The following is a 23661-nucleotide window of genomic DNA, read 5'->3' on the forward strand; positions in this document are numbered from 1 at the left end:
GAGCGTTTTCTTCTTATATTTTTGTTTTTGAGGAAGATTAGCACTGAGCTAACTGCTGCCAATCCTCCTCTTTTTGCTGAGGAAGACTGGCACTGAGCTAACATCCTTGCCCATCTTTCTCTACTTTATATGTGGGATGCCTACCACAGCATGGCTTGCCAAGCGGTGCCACGTCCACACCCAGGATCTGAACCGGCAAACCCAAGACCGCGGAAGCAGAACGTGCGCACTTAACCACTGCGCCACTGGGCTGGCCCCTGTTTTCTTCTTATTTTGCACATAATCACTGAAGCAATTGCCTTGTGTCCCTCAGACTGAGTCCAAAACCTATTTTGGATTTGAGGTTTCTTATTTTAGGGGGTGCTGGGAAGGTGGTTTGGTTTGAGTTTAGTTTGTTTATTTGTTTTTGGCATTGTGGGGAACATATTTTCTAAAGGAAAAAAATCCTACCTCATACAGAGAAAGCTCCCACTTTAAAATTTTATAATATAAAATTAGGAAAAATAGAAATATCCCATAATTCCCCTACTCAGCTGTAACCACTCTTGGCACTCGTGTGTGTTATCTTCCAGAATTTTTTAATGCATGGTTTCACATGGCTGATATTAGACTGTATCAGCTTTTACACTTAACCTTATCACATACATGCTTCCAAAGTTATTCCAGACACTTAGTAAACACTATTTTAAAGGCTACTGAACATGTAAATCAAGTAAAAAGTTTTCATCTATAAATGTTCACAAGTCTTCTAAGCTTCTTGTTCAAAAAGAATGTGCAACTATTTTTTAGTTCATATATATTGGCACTCAGTTACTCATCTGATGCTCAGAAACCAGTTGGGAAATACTGTAAAAGTTCCACCTCAGGAAAGTCAGACCATGGAAAAATCACTAGTGGAATTATTTGTGACACATCAAAAGGCACTATTTAGAATTAACTCATCAATCACCACCAGATAGTAATATTGATTACACCAATTCCCAATGCACAGTCCAACAATCTTTGTGTGGTGAAAGAATGCTTTGTATCCAAAATGTCTATAGCCCAGTTTAATCTTCTGCTGAAAGACTCTGAGGACACACTAAATTAAACAATGTCAACAAGGATTAGGTCCGTAATAAGTCTCTGAAGAAAAATGGCAAATGCCAATCCTTTTGTAAACATTACCAAATAATTAAAATCTTTCATCATGAAAGTATCATTGCAAAATATTACATGCTGAAGGAATTCAATTTTCAGTAAACCTTTATCTACATAATCTGTAAACACCGTAAATTTCCTGGATTGAGCATATATTTTCCATTTGAAAACTAAATTTCCTTCTAAATCAAGACTCTACTTTCTCTTACTTTAGGAATTATTTTATCATTAAACATTTAATTTTGACTTGTCTACAGCAATTTTTATCAGTATCAGAATACATTTACTCCACTGAGAAATGAAAGAAACTTGGGAGTTTAGAATAATTCATTAGATTTTTAAGCACAGGCGAGTGATTTTTTGGGTTTATTATACACCAAGTACATACTCCAGAAGAAATCTCTTTTTGGACGGACTACATCTTTTCCTCCCTTTCTTACTCCCTAACGTACTTAGTGTAACCCTCCATATACTCTTCAATCAACCCAGTAAAATATCTAGGATGAGATGAAGATTAAATTGCTCAAATTATCACTTATAATATTTCACACAGAGAAAACTTTCATTTTGAAAGTATCAGAACAGTAAAGGTACTGAAATTGGAGTCAGAAGACCTAAGCTAGAGCACTCATGGACTATTGGTTATGAGAATAAAACTGAGATAAGGAACCTGTTAAATGAAGCCATATACTAAGGTCAAGAATTTTTACTCCTTATGTGCAAAATTTGGAACATCCTATTATCATAGCTTGTCTAACTATAACGAGGTAAGAGAAAATGTGAGGTTAAAGATTACTGAATCACATGCATACATAATGTTAACTCCATATACAGAAAATATGTAACTGAAGTGCTCAATTAAATCAGCCCATAGAGCATGCACTCCACAGACACCTGCTGAATCAGAAAGAACACAGCACACAGTCAGCAAGTGCTTTAGAGCTTACATTGCTTCTCACAAACTATGGCAAGCTCCATAGGGCACACTTAAGGGGCACACTGTACCTCTCACGCATGTCGCAGAATCCTGAGAGAGACTCCATCCCGAAGGACAAACACAGGAGTAGAAGTGCGGCCCCTCTGAGGAAAGCAGACATAGATGGCTGCAGGGGGCAAAGGTACATGAATTTTCACCTGTAATAGAAAGAGAAGAAAACATTTGTGAATGGACAACCTCCCACATGAAACTGCACAGGAGTAAAGTATAAGGAAAATGTGGAATATTATTCAGCCATAACACAGAAGGAATTCTTGCCATTTGCAACATGGGTGGACCTTGAGGGCATTATGCTAAGTGAAATAAGTCAGACAGAGAACGACAAACACAATATGATCTCACTTATGGGTGGAATTTTTTAAAAAATGAAGTCATAGAGAGAACAGATTGCTGGCTGCCAGAGGCGGAGGCTGGGGGATAGGTGAAATGGATAAAAGTGGTCAAAAGGCTTGTACTTCCAATTACAAGAAACGTAATTTGTGGGGATGTAATGTACAGCATAGTGACGTTAGTTAACAGCACTGTATTATATATCCGAAAGTTGCTAAGAGAATAGATCTTAAAATTTCTCAACACAAAAAAACAAAAAGAAATTTGTAACTGTCTGTGGTAATTGGATGTTCACTAAACTTATTGTGGTAACCATTTCACAATATATACATATATCAAATCATTATGTTGTACATCTAAAACTAATACAATGTTATATGTCAATTACATCTCAATTTAAATAAATAAATAAATTTTTAAATGTGTAGTCATGCTGTTATTGTCCTCCCAGAGGCCCCTGGTATTTGGAGAGACAGTACGTAAAGTTACCTCTGTTGGTTTGGGGTTTTCCCTAAACTCCTTTACCCTTCTCTAGCATCATGCTTTCAACATAAAATTCATAAGAGGCATAAGGGGGAGGAGTGACTTGCCCAAGGTCACAGATTAATCCAGTCTATAACCGGATTATGAACAAACAGTCACTGAGTAATCTAGAGCTTAGTAATAGAAATACGATGCTAAATAAGATGTGTCTCCTTGCCTGACCTAAAAGAGATCTTTTTACATTAAATGAAACCAAGGTGTGTGTCCCCTATGTGACCTTGACGTTTACCCACTGGTGTCCAAGTTTTGGATAGATGATAATCTTTCATTTTGCTGTTAATGACACCTTTGTGTGTCTCTGCTCCTTGAAAAAAGGGATCCTGTGTGTATACCAAGCTCACAGGACGTTCTACAGATCTGATACGTGCTTATTACATATGCCTTGCTCGATTCATTAATCCTCTCATTCACTCAAAAAATATTAAGCCTTCACAATATACCAAATATCATTCTAAGCACTTGGAATACTGTATACACGAGGCAGATATTCTAACAAAAGGAGACAAAACTAAACTCATAAATTGTGTGATTTCACAATGTGATGGTAAAAAGCAAAAGAATTATGAGGGGGGAAGCTATTTTAAATGGAGTAGTCAAGGGCCACCAAGAAGCATTTGAGCAGAATTCAAAATGACATAAAGGAGCAACTCATGCAGACGTCTGGAGGAAGGATGTTCCAGGCAGAGGGAAGAGCTAGTGCAAAAGCTCAGAGGTGAGACATAGCCGGGTGTGCTTCTGGACCATAATGAAGGCCAATGTGGAAAGAGTAAGTGGGAGAACAGACCAGGGAGATAGCAGGGGCAGATTCTGAGGTGTGATGAGAAACCACTGCAGGGTTCTGAGGAGAGAAGATTAAGTGACTTATTTCCCCCTCCCACCAGAAAGAACACTACCAAGGCCAAATTTTTAAACCATCTAGCCACCCACACCATATATTCCAAGATGACTTGGAGTGGCCACAGCAGAGCACCTATAGGGCAATGGTGCTGTAATAAACGAGTCCTAAAAATAAGCTGCTTTAAACCTCAGAGTGGTAGTGGTAAAAGGATCTAAGGGACTACCCGGTCTATGCTATATTTGTCAGCTGAGGAAACTGAGACTCAGAGAAAAGTCACAGAGGCAGTAGCCAATTGCGGAATAAAATGACACACTTTAGGTCTGCTGTTGTTACATACGAGGTTTGAGTTTTCCATGGTAAATAAAAGAAATGGAAATGTTAAGACTGGGATGGTTAGTAAAGAGGTAAGGAACATTTATTGCCCAAACAAACTGGTCCACAACAGTGTACATTTAGCATTCCCAGAATAAGTGTTTTCCAAGCTATTCCCAGGTAGGATGACTCTCTGTGTCACTTACTATGTGGTTGTTTCACTGGATGAACCGCAACAATCCCAAGGGGCTGGTAAACATTATACATTATGACTGACTGGTTCCATCCATGCCACTTGTTGGCTTGAATAACCTGATGAGTAGCGCGGTCAGTCCAGTACACAGAATCTTCAAAGACAGTCAGGGCATAGGGGTGCCGCAGAATCTGTGAAGCAGGAGAGAACAATGAGACCTCGCCCAGAAATAAAAGCCAAGGTGACCAAAGTAGAAAAGGATATCTGCCCAAGGACATGGTTTCCTTTAGCATCTAATTATCTAATAAAGACTTAGAGAAGTCACTGTTCAAGAGGCATACAGAAAATATACTGCTTGACCTATACCCCACTCTACCACTCAGAATACTTTCACATACATGAATCATTTAGTCTTCATTTTTCCTCTGGAAAATTACACTGAGCATCCATTTTACAAATGAAAGGAAAACTGAAGCACAGAAAGTAAGGTGACTTATCTGGATCACCTATCTAGTTACAGGTTCCTCATCCCCTACTCCCAAACCCTAGCCCTCACCCCATTATCACCACTCCTTATCCAGTGCTATTTCCGCCATCTTATTCTGCCACTCACTGATCCACATAAATCAATACAGCTTAGATGTCTATTTCCTGAAGGTAGGTAGGCCCTCCCAGAGTCTCTTCAAGTCACACAACCTTACACAACAGTAACAGCTCTTTGGTAAAAATACATATTTTCTATATTTTCCCATTTCACTTGTGAAAATAAACTCACCAGAATTTCCTACATAAAAATACAAAATATATAACAGGCTATGATTTAATTGAGAAACGTAAATGTAACTAAATTTTCAATTTTTGCTTAACCTACTTTTTAAAGGTAGAGAAGCAAGAGATTAGCATGTACAGATCAACTAAATCATACAAGCTATTAATCCTTCCTGGATGTGGCACAATCTGACCATAAACTAGAATAAAAATATTTATATTCTCTTAGTAATAAAAGATGGATTGGCCCTCACTCCTGTTAATATTTCCTGGATTGGCCTTATAATGTCTATCACACAGAAATTAATTTCTTAGTTTTCTTGTTACTCTATCTGCTTTCTACTAACTACTATCGTGCTTTTAGTTTAGTTTTCCTCACTACCAACTTACCAAATCACTGGCGATCACCTGCCTCCGATGCTGTCCATCATAATCACAAAAGTCTATGTAATCAAGATAGGCATCCATGAAGTAGAGCAGTCTGTTGGGGTAGTCAATAGTTAAGCCATTGGGCCAGAAAATCTTGTCCTGGACAATGACAGTGCGCAGACTGCCATCCATGCTGGCTCGCTCAATGCGAGGGTGATGTCCCCAGTCAGACCAGAACATCAGATGTTCACTGTGAAAAGAAACTAGTTAGAAATTGGAGGGGACATATTTCAATGTGGAAAATAACTGTCATTTTAAGTAATAGAACATCATGTTTATGCTCTGCTTAAGTAAATCATCTCCATTTCAGAATATATACACAGAGCTGATTAGTTCCTCTGTGTGTCACAAAATCAAACTGTAATCATAATGCAAACATAAGCCATCTGGGTGTTTTTATAATGTGCATAAAACATGTAGTACATTATGACATGGAAATGTCTCAACACAAATTCACATTTCTGTATGATCCACAAGAGCTGATCTAGAAAAATTCCATCTGCCCTTGTTTGTCTGCCCTATCATATTTAAGATAAGAGAGTCAATTTATTCATCATCAGAGATTCATCAAAAATTTCACTGATGTTTAATACCCTACCACGTCTAGGAAGTCTGCATTGCATTGAACATAATTTCCCTAACTCACCATCCTGCAGGAAAGAATCTGTTAGAGAATCTAAATAAATTCAAGGAAAGAAGCCCTCAAAGCTTTCTAAGCACATAGGAGAATTTCTCTTTCTTCCTTTGAGGATCAGCAGGCAAAAGTTTTCTTCCTCACATGACGTAAAAGGGAGCTTTACTAAACAACACGAAATGAAGCAGGAAAATCTGGCTTTTTTGATGTATAACCAAGAGGTATTCAAAGTTACAGCAAACTAGCCCATCTATGGAATATTACTCTATGTATTCATTAGAAGCTTAACTATATAATTCCAAAACAATCACTTCAATAATTGTATTGCCAAGCTAATAAATCCATGTGGTCTTAAAATAAAGTAAAAAATCAATTGCTTTTGTGTACTTTATGAAGAAGACTATTCAGAGAAAGGAAGGATAGCAACAACCGGTTGGATACTTACCACTTTTAGAGAGATGTTTAAACAAGAGATCATTTCAAACTTTGTCACATGTGTATCAGCCACATAATGTTACCATTATTTTTCCCTCATTATAACCGTGTCAAGGCAACATTAAAAAAAAAAAAGGTCATACCTAATTCTGGGATCTAATGCTAGTCCCCTTGGATTGGTTACGTTTTCACTAATCAGCACAGTCCTGTGGCTCCCATCCAGTTTACAGACCTCAATTGTTTCCAGAGCATAGTTTGTCCAGTAAAGATGGCGACCCACCCAATCTACCACAATGCTTTCAGTCATGGTGACACCACTGTCAAGAACCTAAGGACAAAAGTGAATAAGGAGTGAATTTTAAAGGGAATAGATGAAGGCAAACATGGAAATTATATGAAAATTTAGAATAAAGTATCTAACTTGTCCTATTATTGCTTGTGAGGATTAGAAAATGTTGTCTTCCCATGTGACTAACCACCAAATCAACAGTAGCATTTTCTAGGAAAAATATGCAAGATTTTGTATAATTGAATACTCTAGGATAACTCTACAATTGGGTTAGTGTGTAGTTTCATTTTGGTTTCAAAGTTTTGCAATTAAGCAAAAGCTTTACCCATTTGTTAAGCTGGCAACCCTATGAAAATTTATAATGTTCACATGCCAAAATTACTATCTTTATTGGTCAAGCAGCAACAATTACAAAATAAAGTTCTAAAGGGCAGAGGAAACATAACCATCAAGAGTCAAGAAACTGACTCTGGGAGATAGACTGAGAAACATAACTAAGTTAAAGCTAAGAAAAGCAACTCCTTAACTCCCCTGCACTTTTCCCTGCTCTCATCCACTAGAAAAAAAAAAAATGAAAAAGGGACCTCAGAGATTTTGTGAAGTCTCTGCATCATGTGACCAGGAATTCAGAATCATGGATCTGCCTTCAGAGGCCACATTTTTATCTGAAACACTCAGATTAGGAGTTATGAATATCCAGGCTTCTTCGGTGTGACGTGGCCAAGAGGGGAATATGAAACCACTGAGGATAGGGCCTTCTCTCACTGGTGAGGAATAGCAAATAGTCCCAAGACAGGGGAAAAAGTCAAGCCAAAGGTCAGGAGAAATGTACTTACTACTTTTTTGTCTGTTCCATTTTGAAATGCACTCCAGATTTTACCCTGAGTTCCATCTGACCAGAAGACACGACCACTGACAGAATCAAAATCAATAGCTACAATATGAGAACCATCCTGGATAAGTGAATAGATATTGTGGACCTGGGAGGTGATATTGTCAGCAACAATTTGGTTCCGACTTGCCACAAGTAACAGCAGACTTTCGGATGCTGTCCAAGACGAAAATGCAAAAATGTCAATGATTTTGGGAGAAAACACAATTAAAGAGTCTCCTAAATATTTGATGTAATACTTTTGGTAATAGAATGAAGATGTAATTCCAAACTATAGTAATGGCAAAAACAAACAAAAATCTCTATAAGAACGATTTTAATCATTTCTTTGTTTATCATAACAGTTATCTGATTTTCATCAGTCTTTAAATTAAGCTTTGTCCAAAATATCTTTCCTCCTTGAATTATACTTCAGTGTTTGTCTAAATATTAATCTGGAGTGAACCATACTTGCATTCTCCCTGTTACTAGAGTTACTTTTATACCTTTGTTTATCTTCCTTCCTAGATTGTAGGTGTCTTTATAGCAGAAATCATGTCTTAAATATTTTTCTTTTCCCCCAGGCATCCAGCTGTGGCAGAGACTTCTAACTGTCCCCCAGGATCTCCTCTCCTCTTCTTCCTTTTTAATAATAAGCCATGCCAAGTTTTAACTTGGCACACAGCCATCCAGCTAGAGACATTTCTCTGCCTCCATTTCTGCCTGGAGTAACCATACGACTAAGTTCCAACCAACAGGCCGTGCGTAGAAATGACGTATCAAATTCCAGGTCCCATCCTTAAAAAGAAGCTTGCCTTCCACTTTCCCTTTCCCTTTCTTACTTTCTGAGGGAGGGCAAAGACTGGAGCAATAGCATTGGATCCCTACATGGAAGCTACACAATGAGGATAACAGATCAGCTTTACCCCCCGAACTATCTACCATCCAGACTCTTACTTGAAAAAACAGAAACTGTCTATTTTGTTTTAGCCTCCTTTATTTGGTCACTTTTAAAGCAGCTAAATCAATATCCTAATACACAGTAAAGTCACTTTCACATAGTAGAAACTGGATTAATATCAGTTGAATTGAATTCATTAAACATTATATAATGATGCTCAAATACAATATAGAAATTCTTTTTAAAATAATATAAAAACCATTTTGATATTATTTTAAATAATTTAAAAAATCATCTACCACCTGTATTTTTTAACCTCTATATTTATGTATATTAACTCATTTAATCCTCACAAGAAACTGAGATTTAAGGAGGTTACATAACCTATCCATGATTTGAGTCCATTTGACTCTTAACCAACATTGTCAAATGCCTACATGTGACATCTGATCTTAAGCTCTAGGGTGTTCTGTTAAATTAGCTGGAGTTAGTTCACTTTCAAGTTCAGTCATTACCTGTAACTTTGCAGGTTCTCCCATCAGTGTCTAACATATATTCTTTATCACACCAGCACCGGAAAGAACCTCTCATATTGTAACAGTGCTGGCTACAATAGCCTGGAATCTGGCATTCATCTATGTCTTCACAGGTCTTAGAATCATTGGCAAGCAGGAATCCCAATGGACACAGGCATTGAGCCCCAAAGGGCCCTTGAATACACTGGTGTGTACAGCCAGCATTGGAATCTGAGCAGCTCTCCTGGTCTAGAATAAAGAAAGAGAATCATGGAAAAGTCAGGAATCTTTGCTTTTTTGGTTCACTCTATTGTGATATTTGTCAAACAGTCTCAGGCCACCTTGCACATAATACCCAGGTAAGAGCTAAGAGCAACATCCACTTGGATGAGCTCTACAAGCTGTTCAGTGTCTGCTCTGATTTGCCTGAGGCTCTACTATCCTTCATATCCACAGGACTTGGACCACTTTTTTCACTGCATTCCTCTATGATAACTCCATTTAGTGAGATGAGAGAAACTTGGGGAAGTATTGTTGACATCAAGAAACATAACTGTCATTGATAAAACATACAAAAAGACCTAAATTACTTCGCACTTGCTTCCTGTCATTCTTCTACCTACACAGAAACAGAACATATGACTTTAACATTTAAGAGCAAGGGCTGGAAGGTCTATGAAAGTGAATAAATGGAAAGGGAAAGGCAATTGGAACATGAGACGGCATTGATCCACTAGAACGCCATCCTTCCTTACGTCAGGGACAAAACGGGAATGCCAGCTCATACGCCTGAGGATGTCTATTTCTACATTTGCTCTAAATTATTTACGAGAGTCATGATACAAAACATGCACTAGAAGGGGAAGTAAGTCAAAATGATTAGGACATTTTTGGCACAAACATAACACATATAAAATCGTAAGGATCTAAAATACTTTGCAATCATACCTGGCTGGGGTTCATCTGAGAGTGAGCATTGATTAAAAAGGAAAGAAAGAAAGGACAGTAATTAGGATTACATGCCAATCACAAGATTTTAATCACAGCACACACAAATCCCCGGACTTCATTTGTTTTGTGGCAAGTTCTGATTGAAATTAGAAAATATTAAAGTTAGAAAAACTTATGAGCACATTACCAACAGAACCAAATTTAATTTGACAATCTAACAGCCTCAAATTTTCTAAACAATGACATAAAAAGAAGTAAAAACACAGAACCAAGTGCAAAGGATTTAATGAGAAATATTATCCAGCGATGATTTATTTGAATTCCAGGATGATTATCCCTACACAGATTTGAATTCAGAGAGGAATTGAAATCCCTTCCTCAAAAGCTACATGGTGACTGTGACAATGGTGAGGCATAGCAGCCCACTGCTCAGAATGAATTTATGGCCAATAAACTGTGATCAGGAAACTTACTGCAAAGTGGGGACTCATCTGTCCCATTGGGGCAGTCAGAGATGCCATTACACACCGCACTCAGATTCACACAGATGCTATGTCCAGGGCACTGCCATTGCCCAACGGGACAGTGAAAGGCCTGAGTAGGGCATTCCTTCTCATCACTCATATCCCTGCAGTCATTGTCCCCATCACAGAGCCACTCCTTGTAGACGCAGTTCCCATTGTCACAGAGGAAATGAGATGGAGGACAGGTTCTGGGGGAACAGCCCTGGTGCTCATCAGATCCAGAGATGCAGTCTCGGTGCCCATCACACTCCCAGCTCCCCGGGATGCAGGTACCGTCTGCTTGGCACTGAAATTCATCTGGGTGGCACATACCAGAAGGCCTGGTTGCTAAAAGAAAAGCATGGGGAAAATGGGCTTGCGAATGCAATTCATAATCTCTTTTATATAATTCCTCGGTCCAGAGGAAATGATTTTGGATCAATGGTAGATTTATAATAATGACTAGGACAAATACAATATTAAAATATAAAATGCAATAGGGTCTTCTCTATGTGGTACACAGAAATTTCAATATTTGTCTGATTTGTGGATATGACAACAAAGAACAGTACGCAAGACTCCTAAATAGAAGATAAGTTCCTGAGTCAAAAGAAAATTGTTTCCTGCATTTCTAATGTTCATTCGATTACAGATTAAATAATAAAATCTGTCTGTCTTTTATTAAGAATCACCAGTGCAGGGCTGGCTCAGTGGCATAGTGGTTAAGTTCTCATGCTCTGCTTCAGTGGCCCGGGGTTTGCAGGTTCGGATCCCAGGCGCAGACCTAGCACCGGTCATCAAGCCACACTGTGGCGACATCCCACATAAAATAGAGGAAGACTGGCACAGAGGTTAGCTCAGAGCCAATCTTCCTCAAACAAAAAAGAGAAAGACTGGCAACAGACGTTAGCTCAGGGCCAATCTTCCTCTCACACACACACACACACACACACACACACACACACACAAAAGAATCACCATAGCATTTCAACACAGCTTAAACAGCTTTGGTTACTTTGAATTAATGTGATTAACATCATCTGTTTGGATGTTACAATTTTCCCTCAAATGAATATACCCAATGAAACTCGCACACATTAAATAAACAAAAGTGAAAGTAAATCTTTAAATCATTGCAAACTTTCCACTATTCATTGAGCAATACTTGAGAAATACATAAGAATGCTTCCCTATTTCACAGGGGTAAACCCAAACTGCCACCCAGAAACCTCATTAGGCAACAGCAAGTTAGTGGCCATTGGCAGTGTAACTCCAGATCATCGCAGCAGCATTCCATGTTTTCAATGTGAAACAGGAAAATCAGTGATTAAGAATTTCTGAGTGCGGGGCCGGCTCCGTGGCCGAGTGGTTAAGTTCCATGGCCGAGTGGTTAAGTTCACGCACTCCGCTGCGGCGGCCCAGGGTTCGGAGCCTGGGCGCGGACGTGGCACCGCTTGTCAGGCCACATTGAGGTGGCGTCCCACATCCCACAACTAGAAAGACCTGCAACTAAGATATACAACTGTGTACAGGGGCGGTTTGGGGAGATAAAGCAGAAAAAAAAAAAAAAAAGATTGGCAACAGTTGTTAGCCCAGGTGCCAATCTTTGAAAAAGAGGGAAAAAAAGAATTTCTGAGTGCTGTATAAACCTATAAAGTATGTAAGCATTTTATTTAACTTTTTTTTTTATGCATAGATTTAAACACTTCTGATTGGGGAGCAAAATTGATAGAAACCTACTTTTTATGATTCAAATATCATTATTCAAACAAATGACCACCTCTTGACATTTTTTACAAGTCTAAAATCTATTTAACACAAAAAGTGGGCAAGAATAAATCATATCCATTATAGACCTCCAGCCTGTGGAGATTATGGGTTCATCAAATTTATATCCTCCTTGAATCCTCAAGCTAGAAGGAATTTCTTTGCTCTGAACCTCCAAGAATTTTATCTGTATCATTTTTAAGGTCCTTGTAACTGTCTACCTTGCTTTAATTGTCTCTTACCTTCTCTAATTCTCTTACCAGACTCTAAGCACAAAAACCATGTATAGCATCTTAGCAGACGTTCAATAAATAATAACTAAAAAAATGAATTCATTAGTATCAATATCAAGCACCATTCCATACCATAGCTATATTATGATTTGACCTCCCTACTTAGATTTTAAAGAAACCAGGGGCCGGCCCGGTGGCGCAGTGGTTAGGTGCACACGTTCTGCTTCAGCGACCCAGGGTTCGCCGGTTCGGCGGATCCTGGGTGAGGACATGGCACCACTTGTCAAGCCATGCTCTGGCAGGCATCCCACATATAAAGTAGATGAAGGTGGACCCTGAGATTAGCCAGGGCCAGTCTTCCTCAGCAAAAAAGAGGAGGTTTGGCAGTGGATACTGGCTTAGGGCTAATCTTCCTCAAAATAAACACATAAATAAAATTAAAAAGTAAAGAAACCATTAAAGTATCTTTATTATGGTAAGCCTCAAAAATTTGAAACCCACTAATTTGAAATGTCCCAGGAAAAACTAGTAGGGAGAACAAAAATATCTAAGAAATATTTAATCTACCTAAGAGACTATTTGAAAGTGCCCATGTATCCAATCACTTGTCTCACATATTATAAATCATTATTTAGTAATAGCTGGTCAACTTTATTGCATGTTCCATACTGCATTCTTTTGAGAATACTTTGTAATTTAGGCTGTCTTCCCTCCAGTTTGAGTTAGAGAAAATTTGTGGTAATATCAATCCTAGTAAAAATGAAATGATTCCTTTACCTGAAACACGCTGGGTATATGGTACTTACAACAGTCTGACTCATCAGAGTGATCAGTGCAGTCAAAAACACCATCACAGTGATACACGTTGCTAATACACCGATTCTCACTGGCACATTTGAACTGAGAAGCGGTACAATTAATAACTAAGAATGAAAGAGAAAAACATTAGAAGTTAGCTCAAGGAGAAAATGACTAAAACCGAGATTTTTCTAAATATGAATCAAAATAAAGCAATCCACTTACAACAAGCCTGCTCATCAGATCCATCAACACAGTCACTGTCCCCATCACAGACAAAAGATAGGTCAATACATCGATGCCCAGGGCAACGAAACTGGGTAGGTAGGCATGTCTCTGGAAGTTCTAATGTCACCCAAAAACAAAACCAAATAACAGTTTATTTCTTGTTCAACGTGTACCAGAGCTAAACTGAAAAATGCTAAGGAAATACGTAAGTTATCTCAGTTGTACACGTGTTCAAAATTCCTTCAAATCAGCCACATTGCCAAAGCCAGCCAAGCAAGAGCACTCAAAGCTAGGACAGTTTTAAGAAACGGGAATAAACTGTAATGCACCTTGAAAAATAGACCACACTTAGAAAGTGAGCCTCACGGGCTTGGACAGTACTACACCACATAAATTCTATTAAGTCCATGACTCTACGCCAGAGCGAAGCAATGGAGCCCAACTAGGCAGCATGGTTGGCACGAGCCACATGCCTGGTAGCAGCAGTGTAGACAGAGATCATGATAACTGGATTTAATCCAAAGTCTAAGCAGAACAATTCTAAAATCCAGGGTTCTACCTTGCTCAAGAGATACAGCTTTAGAGCCAGATGTGCTGGCTGCCCCATCCACAACATGAAGTTATATTAAATACGGACTCATAGAATGTGAAAGCTTGAAGGAACCTTAAAGCTCATCTAATTCCAGAAGAAAAGTGACTTGCCTAGTCATGCAACTGAGATTAGAACTTAGTTCAGGGAACTTTGCTCCACCTTAAACTATTATTGCAGACATGAAAACAAACAACCTACAGGAAATCAGAACTGGCAAGATGAAAAGCAGGTGGGTAAGATTAACGGAAATTTAAGTGTTCTGTGCCTCTTTATTCTATTGCCTTTTTGCCTGTATAATAGGAAAAGAAAAACCAATAGCCATATGTCTAGATGTGTTTATATGATTTAGAAAAAAAAACAAATTTGTTTTAAATATCTGCATAGTTAGTTAAAGCATCTTTTTAAGTTTCTATCTGGATGTTAGACATCAGAGACAGTCTCTGTTTTGCTTCAACAAAACTCATTATTTAGGAGGACTCTAAGTTCCCCTGTCTTTGCTCTTATAGCATACTGATACAGGGATTGATAGACAGAATAGAAGTGGCTAAGATACGATGAAAATTGTGTAAGCCTTAGTGAGCAAGCCCTACTGATTGTTCAAATCTATTTACTAGGCTGACTTAGGAGAAATCAGTTCAAAACTTACCGCAATCCTTTTCATCAGATCCATCCCCACAATCATTATCTGTGTCGCAGACCCAGTTCCTTGAGATACAGTGGTGGTTATCACAGGTGAAGGAGGATGCAGGGCAGGAAGTGGGGGTTTGGGTGGGGCAGTTCTGCTCATCACTGCCATCCACACAGTCAGCGTGTCTGTCACAGCGCCAGTGTCCAGGGATGCACTCTCCTCCGTGGCCACAGGTGAATGCTGAAGGTGAACAGGTGTTATCTACAACAGAAACAAATTGGTCATGAAGACACTTGTTTTTACAGCCTTTTAAATGAGTTCTTACTTTGTAAAGGCCTGATTCTTCTCCTTTTTCAATGGGAGCATTATACAAAATGGAAATGTGCAAGTCATTACGTCATCATCATCATCATTGACTGGTATTTATTTAGCAATTATCATAAAACAGGCAGTTTTCTGAGTGTTTTATATATTTCCTTCTCTCTTGCCCCTCCTAAGAATCCTGTTATGTACATACAATTATCTGCATTTTATAGACAAGGAAACCGAGGCTCTGAGAGTTTTAGGAATCTGCCCAAGATTCAAGCTCTCGTTGGTGTGATTCTAAGGCCCATCCTTTACTTCTAAGCTGTACTTCCTCCAATCACAATTTCAAACTCAGTTTACAGAAATCCTGAAAATATGTCATTTGAAAAGTGCAAGTTGATAAAATATTCAGGCAAAAATCTGCACTTTTAGAAACAGAAAGATAATATTCAAAAGGAAGAAAATTTTAGAAATTTCAAAAAAAATGTACAAGTGGGCATTTCTATTTTCAAATCTATCACTCTTCTTTCTCTTCAAAAAGACAGGTTATTATTACTATTAATCTCATTTTAATAGAGATTTTTGAGATTTCAACTGTCCTCTATCTTTTTTTTTTAATGGAATACTTTTTTCTTCTGCAGTAGAATTGATTAAGCTCCAAACTTTACAGACTGGACTACCATCAAAAGAAAAATGTAAAGGTTAAAACCACCATTTCACCCCTAATTCATTTCACACCAAAGAGGGAAAAAGGAATATAGTCCACGAGATTTTCAAAAGCTGTTATTGCAAATATCTATTCTGTGATACTATTCTCTCAGATACTAAAGACTATATCCAGTTTATTTTTATTTGACTTTTTCAGGGACTTGCCAAGATGTAATGACTGCATTGGTCCAAACAGCCAATGTCAGAAAGAAATTTTATTGAAGATAGTCCAAATCAACACTAGAAATCCTTTGTAACATTATCTATGAATGGTATTTATTGTCTAGCTTTCTAACAGCCTTTGGAGTACGCAAACATCTGAAATTTTAAAAGATATTTTTTCCCATCGAGATAACCCAAGATTTTTTTTTTTAAAGCCCACCTCTCCCTGTTCTAGTCATCCCAGGAAGTACCTCCAGTGTATAAGCTACTTACTAGATGTGCCACATAGATGCTCATCACTGTTATCATGGCAGTCATCAACTCCATCACAGCGGTAGTAAGTAGGTACACATCTGCCATTGTTACAGGTAAAAGAAAAAGAGCCACAGTGCTCTATGGGTGGTTCATGGGAGGGGTCTTCCACACATGTCAAGTGATTAGAAGTCAGAGTCATTCCATAGGGGCAACCACAGACCCGCTGGAGATTTGGCACTGGGAAGCAGAAGTGGCTGCAGTCGCCATTCGGATGTGTGGGTCGATTACAGTAGTTAGAACCTGAAAAAGCAACGCCCTGAAATGGTGAGCTACGCATATTTCCATTAGGTTGATCACAGGTTTGGTTTGTGAAGAAAAACAAATGGAAAGGACATATTTCAGACCCAATACTAAAAGATAGCTTCCTCTTGGAAATCAACATGCCAAATATAACATTCAGTTTGAATACAGAGAAGTGCTACAATGTGTTTTTCCCAACAACACTTTTAGAGTTAGCAGAATTTAAGTCTTAACACTATTAAACTATCTGAGTGACAGGAATATAAAATTTTCAGGAGCAATATATACTTTAAGGAGAAAAGGAGCCACCATATTAAATAAATACCTCCATATAAAAGAACTTGGCAATCTCACTCACCAGTCTGGGTGTTAGCATCATATGATTTCACTTGCATTATCTTACTGATGCCACTTCGAATAACTGTCCTGTCTCCACCATCCGTTTTCCTGACTCGAACAATAGCACCCAATCTCCAGTCAGTAAAAAATAAGTAATCTATGAAGAAACACAGGTGATTAGTATTTTTCTCACAGCTCGCTTTTAAATCACTTGGGAAAATGCAATAGATTCGTAATGCTTCTTGCAAATGTGAGAAGCTTCTTCCATCAATATCTGTAATAGGTTTCTGCAATCATTTTCCATGACTTGTTACTCTCTAGAAATGACTCTTTAGAAGCCTATATATTTAATAATACTTGGTTCAGGCAAGTGTGTATGGAGTACTGTGATGGCATTTAATAGCAATTAGGTTTAGACTTTAGTGGTAAAAATAAAAATTTTAAAAATCTCAGGATTCTTCTGTAGAGCATTAGATGGTGTCTCATAAGACTGTGTTCTTATCCCAGCTAAAGCACTAACCTGCTGAAGTGCTCTTAGGCAAACACTTAACTGTGTGGGGGCTCATTTTTCTAGTAAAATTAAGGAAATAGACTAAATTACCTTTAAGTTCCCTTCCAGGTCAAACATTCCATATACGATGTCTTAATGAGAACATTAAAAAAATTTTTATACTCAACTTTAATAAGAAGCTGTTGAGAAGGAAAAGTACAGATCCAGTCCAGAAAGGAACTTTCAGTATATGTTTGAGGATCAGGAAAACTATCCACAGAAGTGTGCCTACACCTACAACCACAGCAATGTTCCATGAAGCTCAAAATAGTAAGATAGTTAAACAGTAAGATAGTTAGAATGAAAGATAGTTAGAATGTAAGAATCTAGACATTAAAAATTTAATCATGGTCCCTTCATACTAGCTACTGGAGCAGGAATGAAGACATATACAGAGTTTTCAAAAGAAAGAATTGAATCAAAGTAGATTATCTCTTTAACAACAGCTTAACTAACTAAAAATTCCAACTAACCAGAAAATGCCTAAGATGTCACACATTTTATCATTGGGCCGGTTTTCCTTATCTATGGTCTAATCAATGACTAATCAGTCACTCGACTCACTGAATCTTATCTAGACTGACTGGCAATCTCAGTCTCACCACTCACGAAGATATCTTACTAACCTTAAATAGATAAGGAGTTTAATAAACCTTTTAGTCCTGGGTGGTATGCAGACAGCCAAGCAGATGTAGCCTTTCATTAAGAAGATACATAATTTCCACGGTGTTGTGCAATAAAACAACTTTCCATAAGAAATTCATCATGAAGGGCAGTGTTGGAAGAAACAATTATTATTATTTTTGGAAGGTTGTGTTGCTCTCATGGGTGTGCACTCAAATTTTTTTCATACTGATGAAACCAAAGATACTGAAACTGCATTTTTACCCAATCCCAAAACAGTTCAGCAAAGAGCAGAGAAAATTTAACGTTCTTCTAATGTTCCAATGTGACAGCAAATAGTATGTGTCTGACATCATTAGTGAAAAGGGAGTGAATGAATTGGGGGAGGGGGATGAGTATAATTGACTCATCAAAAATCTCACAAGAGCATTTTTAAAATATTTTAAAATACCATGCACTCCTCCACAGATAAACAGAGAGCGGGATGAAATATGCACTATATTTACTAGCTATTCATTCCACACTATATGCGTGTGAGAAAGTCTTTGATTTATAGTTAGTATCTAGTTTTTTAAAGCACTATGCTAATTATTCAGGGTAGGAGGTCTCAACCAGGGACACAACTATCACATGCACAGAGCCTTTGATGGATCACAAAATGGCAGCCCTCTAACTGGATTAACTATAGTTTGTCAAGGAGAACTGGGGTGGATTTCAGCCTCCCCTCATCCTCTTGGCCTGGCACTTTTATGCAGTGCACAAGCTATACAATCATTCACAGACACCCTGTTTTCAAGAATAAACAAACCACCTGTTTCATGGTGCCAGACTACATTCTTAATTCCGGTAACTCCACTGACAACAGCACGCTTACACTCAAGAGGGGAGTTGAGAGAAGGAAAACTGATATATTGGTGTGACGGTTGTTGCTGTAGTTTCCCAGAATTCTATGCTCCCAGCAACCTTTACTAGTAGCATTAAATTATTTGGAAAGGTTGATGAAAAAACAACTACATCTTGGTAGTCTTCATAAGCCATATCCTAACATTTCTATGTAACAAAGATGATGTCAGTTACCCAACATTGTGACTAAAAAGCTTCAGAGACATCCAGTGAGTATAGAGTTGATGAATATGTATAATAGTTTTTCCACAAGGATTCTAACTAGGTTCTTGCAAACATCAGAGAACAAAACTCTGGGGCTGGCCAATGGCATAGTAGTTAAGTTCACATGCTCTGCTTCAGCAGCCCAGGGTCCACAGGTTTGGATCCCGGGTGCAGACCTAGCACTGCTTGTCAAGCCACGCTGTGGTGGCGTCCCACATAAAATAGAGTGAGATTGGCACAGATGTTAGCTCAGCGACAATCTTCCTCAAGCAAAGAGAGGAGGATTGGCAAAAGATGTTAGCTGAGGGCCAATCTTCCTCACAAAAAAAAAAAGTTACAATAGTTACTGGAAACAGCTCTTGCTGTTTTATTCTTGAAAATGATGAAGGCAGTAACTTACTATTTCTTCCTGTGATATTTATATAACAGAAAATTTGGCATGTTCAATTGTATAATATGTGTAATCTACAAAGTACTATACCCATATAAGTTATTGATATTATTATTTAAAAATGTCTAAAACAAAAAAAATATTCTAATGGTCAAATATTCAGTCAACAAACCAAATGTTTTGCCTATACATAATAGCACCGTTTTAATTTTTTGTCTTCTCAAGTGACCAGCTTTTCTAGAATTGTGAGATTGCCAAATGAGGATGAATCTTTACTGTTACAACTTGCAAAGTATAAAAACAACACACACTTTTATTGCTTCAAAACATACCTTGAAAGACAGTAAGTCCAAATGGATGTGCCATCTGCGGTATATGGCCCAGGGCTCTTCTTTCTGAACCATCAAAGGTGCTGTGCTCAATTTTATCAAAAAAGGCATCTACCCAGTACAATCGTAAAGCACTAAAGTAATAAAATAGGGATCTGTTATTCAGAAACTAGCAAATTACCATTTACACTGAGGGCATTCAAAAAACAGTATGTTCAATGACACTTATTAAACAATGTTTTTAAAACTTAAATTATACTCATGAAAAAGTTTAAAGTTTGATGATCCCCCCCAGAAAGATATAGCTACTTTCAAGAAGTAATTTTCAATTAATTGTCTTAGAAAACTCGAAATGTTACCTTCAAGTTAGGAATTAAATGAACATGTTCAGAATAATAGATAGTAATCTATGTTTAAAAAGTTAAATATATTTCTTCCTTTTATCTATCCTATAAACTACAAGGTTATTTACCCCGTTACTTTTTCCTATATTCCTAGATAGATCATCAATTTCTCGAGAACAATATCTTATACTTCAAAAATTCTCCCAGAGTGCACATAGACAACTATACATTTGTTGGTTAATTGACAAGGACTTTCTATCCTCAACATGCCCCACGTAAAAATGACACATGACCTGCACTTCACCAATCCCTAGCCTACTTCTACTGGAGTTTGGGTCTTGCCTCCTCCATCTTGACCTTCCACGAGGTCCTACCATTCTACTTCTTCTAGCAATTTCCTCAGAATGTTCATGAATCCATTAGTTTTCATCCCAGTGGAAGCTAGCCAACCACGTTTGTGTTCTTTGTGTTCTTATATCATTCTACATCCTTCTCCCATTGCCAACCAACAATGTAAAAATATCTGAAGGCAAGCAGTACCAGTTTCCTCACTCCTTCCTATTTCCACATATTGCCTCATGTCTTCCACAGTAAGTGGGAACTCAGCAATTTGGGATGATTCCTACTTACCCCCAATCAATGGCCAACCCATTGGGCCATCCAAGAGTAGTATTTACTATAGGTACAACGTTAGATCCATCACTCCAGGCTCTCAGAATTTTAGCAGGACGGTACCAATCAGAAAAGAATATATACCTAGAAAAAGAGGTAATAAATCAAAGATGTTAACACTGAGACAAATGACATGACTCAGAGAGGTTTAGCACAAACACAGATTCTCCAGAGACTTGCTGGAACTAATTTCATTTTCTGTATATGTTATTGGGCTTATACAGGAGGGAAAAAAACCTGCTTATTAAGGAGATTTAGTGTACAACTGACAATTTTTATTTATCTATTTTTTTGTGTGAGGAAGATTGGCCCTGAGCTAACATCTGTTGCCAATCTTCCTCTATTTTGCACATGGGATGCCACCACAGCATGGCTTGATGAGTGGTGTGCAGGTCCGTGCCCAGGATCCAACCTATGAACCTGGGGCCAGCCAAGTGGAGCGCAAGAATTTAACCAATGGGCAGGCCCTGATATAATTTTTAATTAAAAGTTCAGTTATCAACATATAACCAAAGCAATAAATACAAATGCCATTAAAATGGGCATCCAAACCATAGGACCATCATGTTGAACTTAGGACCTAAAACTATTGTCATCAAGTAGATTCATTAAAAAGACTCAGTTCAGGTTACATTTTCAATACTCCATGTTGTTCAAAGGAAATAATAAACTGTGAACAAGGAAACAGATTTTAATCCCTCTCTTTTTCTCTGGATCCACCAGATTGCTCTTTATTCATCTTCCACAAGGAGCTGAAAAATTTGCACTCAGCTTTACATCTTTGATGAAGAATGCATCCAAATCAACATAACTCTTAAACAATATCTTACCCGAGGCATCTTTTTTATTCTGAGGAGTGACAAAAAGGTAAGTCTAGGAAGAAAAAAAACTTCTCTTTCATATAAGCCTTAGGAACTAAAATTAGTCTTTTCCAAAAGGTAACTTTCTGAAATGTGACTTCATATTACTTTAAATGAAGGAGTCATTAGGAAACAAATTTTATGGCTTTTTAAAACCAAATCCCAAAGATTTAGCTTAAGATAAATTCATTAGAAAATCAACTGTCTAACTCTCTATAGGGCAATAAAATTTCCTATCAATAATATCGTCAGTTTTAAAATGTTTCTTATATTATTTCACGAGGAGAAAAATAAAATATAAAATAAACACTCCAGAGGTAGCACACAGAGTTGTTAGACACACAGGCTTTGCAGTCAGACAGGCCCGGAATTCGAATACTAACTGTTGTTTAATAGCTGTGTGTCCTTGGGCAAGTTACTTTATCTCTCTGAGCCTCAGATTCATTATCTCTAAAACAGGTATTATATATACCTGGGTCACAAACTAACTTTTGGATTAGATGAGATTATATCTGTAAAGTGCTTACTATGTGTCCTCAGTGAATTGTTTTAGTGAATTACCAGTCATCTTTTTTTAATTACTATTCCATTCAAATACAACTACCTAGCTCAGACTTGTTCTAAATAAACATATTAGCTATTAAACATATTTAAATAAGGAAGGTAAGAACCTGAAAGGAATAGTGTGAACCATTCTGTCTCTTCTTGTCCAACGCTACCAATTATGGAACAGTTAAACAGAAAACTTTGTCTATGGTCTGAAAGACTTTTTATTCTGAAAACTACTGAACAAATTTGCTAAGCTTTATATCAACGTATTAAATCAAGGAAAGAATCTGAGTCTCTCCCGATAATTCTGCTGCATATTCATTCCTTCCCCACTGAATCTGTAGCACATGGTTTGGTCCTCTGCGACTGTGGAAAAAACCACACCCAGTGAAGACAGGGAAAGCTGAAACTAAGCAGAAAATTTTTTTTGAAGGAGAGAAAGTGATTACTCAATCTTATGCTAAAGGAATAAAATTTAAGGTGATTTCAATTTGTGTAGTTCAATCTTCTATTTGCTGAACTTGCCAAATCCCTACGGCATTACTTTTCAATAATTTTAAAAGACGTGAACATACTCACCCAGCAATAGGATGAACCACGATTGATCGTGGGTTATTTACATTCTTGATTATTTCACGTCTCGATTTATCAGCCAGCCTCATGACACTGACGCTCTTGTAGGAAGCCTCTGTCCAATAAAGATTCTTTGAAATCCAGTCAAAACTCAAACTTTCGACACCTTCCACCATGGACGCTGTGACAACTTCTCTTCCTATGAGTTAAAATATGGACGTGGTTTAAACTCAGCTCACTTTATGAGACATACATTTTCCTGATACTACATATTTACATTTTGTGTCAGAATTAGAGCATATTTCAGTAATACATGTGGAATTCTTTAAAAAATAAAACAACTGTAAACTGCTCAGCAACAACATCAGATAAACTTAGAATCTATCCATCCCCGCCAAAGTTTGGATCTCAAAGAATAGATATGATGCTGATAAATAGAACCAGGAGTGGTATGGCCTGGATTTACTCCCTTGTTCAACCTTCCAGAAAAAAATTCTTATTGCAGAACATCTGAAGAAAAGATACCTGAGTTCACATACTCACAAACACCACCCACAGACAGCCCTGATAAGCTGACACCGCCAGGTACGACTAGGGGGTAGCTCTGAGCTCTGAGCTATTACGCCCAACCCTCTCAGCAGTCTTTCAGAGCCACAAAGTTGCCAAGTTTGGAAAAGACCAGCAAAGATGCTAGAAA

The 23661-nt window shown here is 37.8% G+C and overlaps 1 protein-coding gene across 3 annotated transcripts in view; it reads right to left on the reverse strand.

Annotated features, from left to right (window-relative positions):
- The window catches only part of LRP2 (LDL receptor related protein 2), a 198564-nt gene that overhangs the window by 91996 nt on the left and 82907 nt on the right, over positions 1 to 23661 (reverse strand). For all 3 annotated transcript variants that reach the window (XM_046659444.1, XM_046659443.1, XM_046659445.1), the window contains 15 exons: positions 22971 to 23163; positions 20941 to 21066; positions 19970 to 20100; positions 16985 to 17122; positions 16345 to 16626; positions 14914 to 15156; positions 13673 to 13792; positions 13456 to 13572; positions 10620 to 10997; positions 9196 to 9444; positions 7745 to 7956; positions 6763 to 6947; positions 5512 to 5740; positions 4367 to 4544; positions 2146 to 2274 (listed from right to left, as the gene is read on the reverse strand). In XM_046659444.1, the coding sequence (XP_046515400.1) occupies positions 2146 to 2274; positions 4367 to 4544; positions 5512 to 5740; positions 6763 to 6947; positions 7745 to 7956; positions 9196 to 9444; positions 10620 to 10997; positions 13456 to 13572; positions 13673 to 13792; positions 14914 to 15156; positions 16345 to 16626; positions 16985 to 17122; positions 19970 to 20100; positions 20941 to 21066; positions 22971 to 23163 (2910 nt within the window). The remainder of the gene's footprint in view (positions 1 to 2145; positions 2275 to 4366; positions 4545 to 5511; positions 5741 to 6762; positions 6948 to 7744; positions 7957 to 9195; positions 9445 to 10619; positions 10998 to 13455; positions 13573 to 13672; positions 13793 to 14913; positions 15157 to 16344; positions 16627 to 16984; positions 17123 to 19969; positions 20101 to 20940; positions 21067 to 22970; positions 23164 to 23661) is intronic.

This window comes from Equus quagga, chromosome 4, assembly GCF_021613505.1.
Source record: "Equus quagga isolate Etosha38 chromosome 4, UCLA_HA_Equagga_1.0, whole genome shotgun sequence".
NCBI lineage: Eukaryota > Metazoa > Chordata > Mammalia > Perissodactyla > Equidae > Equus > Equus quagga.